Source organism: Amblyomma mixtum, chromosome 6, assembly GCF_055824585.1.
Source record: "Amblyomma mixtum isolate Tamu chromosome 6, ASM5582458v1, whole genome shotgun sequence".
Taxonomy (NCBI): domain Eukaryota; kingdom Metazoa; phylum Arthropoda; class Arachnida; order Ixodida; family Ixodidae; genus Amblyomma; species Amblyomma mixtum.
Window position 1 is genome coordinate 79,327,505 of NC_143017.1, and position 5,206 is coordinate 79,332,710.

The 5,206-nt window shown below is 52.4% G+C and overlaps 1 protein-coding gene across 1 annotated transcript; it reads left to right on the forward strand.

The window, feature by feature from the left end:
• The first annotated feature begins 4,257 nt into the window (after window positions 1-4,257).
• On the forward strand, window positions 4,258-4,994 carry LOC149339487 (uncharacterized). The gene has a single exon (XM_089550486.1). It carries the CDS (start codon window positions 4,512-4,514, stop codon window positions 4,992-4,994), a length of 483 nt encoding a protein of 160 aa, XP_089406612.1. The 5' UTR covers window positions 4,258-4,511.
• The last annotated feature ends 212 nt before the right edge of the window (window positions 4,995-5,206 follow it).

Sequence of the window (5,206 nt, forward strand, 5' to 3'; positions counted from 1 at the left end):
GTTGTATATTTGACCTGAATTTTTGACCTGAATAGCTGAGCCTGTTTCTTAATACGCAGCAAAAGTTATTTCCTTGAGCAGTGAAAAGATATTTGTGAGGCACAGGAGAAAAACAGTACTAACTTGTACCGCGATCACTGGTTTGGCTATAGGAACCTATCATGTGTATATTTCCCTCATGTAACTGCCACCAGCTACCCTCTTAGTCTTCTGAGGCAATGAAAAAAAAAGAGTACATATCTCATGCGCTTGTTAAATTTTGCAAGCATTAAACGCTGAGTTGTTGTCATACAGAAGAAGCTGCTCTCATGTTGTCGTGTAAATGACACAGCACAACGAACTGCTCTGAAGCGCAGTGACACTATCCGCCGGCATAGCCAAGGAGCATAGGGGAATGTTTGTATTTTTTGGTTTGGTTTGGTTTGGTTTATTAGGGTTTAACAACCCAAAGTGACTAAGGCTATGAGGGACGCCGTAGTGAAAGGCTGCGGAAATTTAGACCACCTGGGGTTCTTTAACGTGCACTGACATCGCACAGTACACGGGCCTCTAGAATTTCGCCTCCATAGAAATTCAGCCGTGTTGATCAATGGGAGATTAATAGAGTAATTATTTTATTGCTTAGAGATAACTGATTAGAAAGCAGAAGAAAACCATATGTTTGTGACACTGCTTGGAGACAAAAACGCTGATATATTGTGGCTGTCTTCAAAACAAAACCCCACAAAACGGACAGTTGTTCATCTTTCTGCTACAGCAGTCTGTTACTGTTTCACTGCAAGAACATGTTTATATTTCATTTCTCTAATTTCCAATTTCACGCGTTCTGACAGCCTAAAGAAATTTAACCAACACCTAATTAATTACCTGCTTTCATTCTCACACTTGCGTCAGTTACGGCTGCAAACCACCAGAGTCTTCTCCCCACCGCATTGGTATTATACGAGCGCGGCTGCTACGCCGAGAATTCCGTTTGTTCTATATAATAGGAGCGCACCAGAGTAGGCTGCACGAAAAAAAAGAGCACTGCGCTAATCACCATGCACACGCACGTTCCCAATAACTGCCAGTGGGACGTGCTTTTCCCGCAGCTCGGAAGACAAACTACTTCGGAGGAAAGTGGTGCAGGCCGAATCGCTTGATTGCGCTGTTGATAGGGCACTTAGGATGCCGGCCGCTTTTTTTACACTGCTCTCTTGGACGGACGTTGTTTTAGTGGGCAACAATGACTTCAAACGAAAGTTTCCTTTCGTCTTATTGTTCAAAGACTGATGCACTTTCCTTTATTACTAGTTCAGCCAACAGAAATACAGAAACTGCGGAGATAAGATAATCAAAAATAATTAATTTCTTAGTTGTTTCTTTTTTTCCTAGCCTCACCACCATTTAGTCTAATTACAGACCATTCACATTTCCCGTTTTTTTTAGCGGCAGAACTGTGGAATAAGTTACCACAAACTGTTTGCGTGAGCTATGTCTTTTCGTTCTCACAAACAAACAGTAAGGTAGAGGACAAAAGGTAGAGGACAAAGCTCTGGCACGTTAATGAGATGCGTGAGACCATGTCGACGTCGCAACTACAGAAAAGAGAGAAAGCTTGCAATTAATCGTGGATCACATCGCTCACGTCGCAGAAAACACAGGCTTGAAAATAAATGCACGACGTACAGAGCGCTCATGGGCCCTTTTCGTCTGCTTTCTTTCCGTGTTCCTTGTTGTTACCAAAAAAGTTTAACCAACTCGGCAAACTTTGCGTCTTATTAAAAGTGGAGGAATAGCGCAGTTACAGGGTGCGTTTCACACGCGACTCGGCAAGCCTCCTCTTCTAATCCAATCAAGACTGCACGCGCCATTGAAGCCAGTGCTCGAAATTAAACCATTAGCTCTTCGAAGGCCGCGCTGAGCGTGAACCTACTCCAGCAGCACAGCTAGTCGGCTCAATATCGGAAACGTACAGGTCCTACAAAGGACCAGGGTGACATCAACCATTTCCAATATTGGGTCAATTACCTGTGCTGCTTGGGTACGAGCCACCGTGAGCTCACACGGTTACCGCAATCTAATGAGGTCGCCGTTTTCGAGCGCGCAATAACCACTTTTGCACAGGCACACGCAAGGAAGAAAAAAATAGGCAATAGAAATTCAAAGCACTCACTGGAACGCACTTTCAAAGCATCCACCGAATAATAAAGGCACACCAAGCAAGGAGCTACCTTCGGATCGTATCTAAATGTCCACGCACGGCCGCTAGCTCGCACAAATATAAGCACCCTAGCCCTTTCAACGCTAATTCCATTAACACGTGGTCATACACCTGTACAGCTATCCGCGTGGAAGCCGCGGCAATGACTGCTACATTACAAAGGAAGCGGTGTTACCACCGCGCCCTGTATCTGCGCCCAAGAAAGCCCATTCGAGCGACGCGTGTTCCTGGTCGAGTGGGTGCGGCGCGCCATATCCACACCGCCGCCCCAAGAAACGCGCCTTCGGAACCACCTCTTAGAGCGCGATTTCTTTTTCCCGGACGGCTATTTTCTTCCACTTTCTTCGGGCGGATGCGGCGGCGACAGAGGCGGCGGGCGCTTCGAGAAACGATTGCCGCTCGGAAGTTTTGAGTGCGGGCAGAAACGTACTCTACACATCCGCTGTTCGAAGACAAGACCGGCGAGAAGCTGACCCGCTTCGCGCACACGTCGCGACGGAGCTGTGCACTGCTCCTGCCGTCTCAGCTTCGTCCGGGTGAGCGGTGCGCGTTCGTCGCCAGTTGCTGATAAAGAGACGGCAATCGCGGATTGCTCCTAATACGCCGCAAGCGAGCGCCCTCCAACGAAAGTCCTGATTTAGACGAGCCAACCTGTCTGCCTCGACGTGCCGGGCCGGTTAGAAGTAAGAGCGTGTTATATTTTTCAGCTCGACGGATTGAGGGTCGCCGTTCGTCGAACGGGCCTTCCGTCGTTCTTGCGACTTCGTCAGAGACGTATGAGCGGTTCGAACAACGCGCTTGCTCATCGGCTTTTTCTTTTTTTCTCCTGTTTTATTGCATTTTCTTCCCGTTTAGATTCGATCCTTTGTTTCCTTTCCTGCCGCGTGGAGTGGTGCCGGTGGAGAGGAGGGGAGCGACTCCATGTTTACCGATCTAATTATAAACACCGACCACGACGGCGACAACGTTGTTTCTTTGTATAGAGCTACGCCTGCGGCATATGATGGAGACGGGCTTTGGAAAAGAAGCGAAGAGATTAATCGCACGTGCCGATCGAGTGCGCGTTGGTGGCCACGGACAGAGTGGCCTAATCTCAGGCGGCAAAGGAGATGGAAAAGAAAAGAAGTTCGATCTGCGTTCGTTTATTTTTTCGCCGTCTTCGATAGGGCGAGGAGAAGGAAGGACGACTTTTCCTGTTCACTTCGACGCCGTGATATGGACCGAGGCGGGGAGGGGGGGGGGGGGGGGCACTGCGCAGATTTCGCGTTTCCTTCGCTCGAGGCCCGTGTAGAGTAAAGCCGGCTGTCGAATGGTGGGGCGCGTTTTTGCTTCCGGAAAGCTCTGATCGCGGGGAAGTGCCGGTGAAGACGACTCAGCACCGCTCTCTCTCCTAGGAGCCGAGAACTCGAGAGAGGGGATGCTTGCGCGGGTTTATTGTGAGATTTTTATTTTTCTCTCTCTCTCTCACTCCCTCAGTTTCTTGAATCGCTCTCGCACTCAAAGTGCCTCCGTGCGGTCCTCCTCTGCTGCTAGCAGCCAAGCCTGCGCTGACAATGGAGAGGGGGCCGATGCAAAGTGAACCAGGAAGGAAGAAGGTCCAGACGGCGAGACAAGAGGAACCCACTCGGGTTCTCTCCTTCACACTCTTGCTATATCAGGCAGGAGAGATTTCTTTTTGCCGCTGGGCCCGGCAAACACACGAGCACGCACTCAGAAGTTGGTCGGCGGGCTGGCCGGCAAGGGAAATCCCCACTGACCCCGTGAGCTTCTTCGACTCGAGAGAAAGAGAGAGTGAAGCTCTCACTTTCGGGCAAGGGCGTAACGGTCCACACGCTCCGCTGTGAGCTTACACGACGGCGCGAGCCGCCATGGCTCTGCGAGCCAGCGTGCCGATGATCGGAGGAGAGTCACCACAGGCATGTCGGTCACGCAGCGAGGGTGCTCTCTCCACAGACGCTGAGCGGGAAGGGCTGTAATTCCTCTTTTTCGCCCTTTCATCTCGAGGAGGGAGGAAGAGGTGTGGGGCGCATTCGAACCACTGCTGAGGGTCCCGGCCACCCAGGTTCCTGTTAGCAGGACGGCTATATAAGTGTGGCGAGGGTGATCAGACCAGACCAGAGCAGCAGTGGATTCTTCTACGGTGTGGCTCGCCCGGCTCCTGGGCGACACAAGAGGCTGAGACCCTTTCGCTGGACTATATACTCGTGCACCGTCTCTTCTCACCGGCTCGCCGACTCTCCTCGTGTGCCAGTGTGTGTGACCGCGCTCGCCGACTCACTTAGTGTCGGCGACTCTGAACACTCCCAAAATGCGGCTATCGACGACTTCGACGGGCATCGCCCTGTTTCTGATCCTCACGGTCCTGCTGGCGCTGCTCGTTGAAGACGCCAGCGCCAGCCACCACCTCCACCACAAGAAGAAGGTGAAGAAGCTCGCCAAGCTCGCCATCCTGGCCAAGATCCTGACACCAAAGTTTCTGCCCGTGCCGCTGCCCATCCCCATCCCGATCAAGATCATCAAGAACCAGCACGGCGGCCATGGGTGGCACGGTGGATGGCACGGCGGTGGCGGCGGCGGCGGCCACGGGTGGCACGGCGGATGGAAGCCGCAGCTTGACGTGCACACCGTGAAGGTCATCGACGCCGGCGCTGCCGACCTTGTGGCGGCGGGTGGTGGCCACGGCGGCGGATGGGAGGATGCCAAAGGCTGGGATGCCGGAGGATGGGAAGCCGGAGGCTGGGAAGCCGGCGGTGGAGGTGGCGGCGGAGGCGGTCACGGCGGGTGGTGGTAGTCGTCCACTGGCCATTGCTCCCTGCCTCTGTAGGAACTGTAAAATCGTTTAGGAACACTCTAGAGTTACGCGCTAACGTCACCTTCACTTCTGTTTTGGTTTGTTTGGTCGCGAGCGTGCCCCGTTGCCCCACTGCCTCGCTTGTTTGCTCACCGGTGCGCGACGCGCGCAGACCCGCAACAGTCCGATGCGCGGTGAGAGACTGAATTCTA

Excerpts from the sequence above, each read along its gene's own strand:
- LOC149339487 (XM_089550486.1), top strand. The coding sequence starts at position 4,512 with ATGCGGCTATCGACGACTTCGACGGGCATCGCCCTGTTTCTGATCCTC.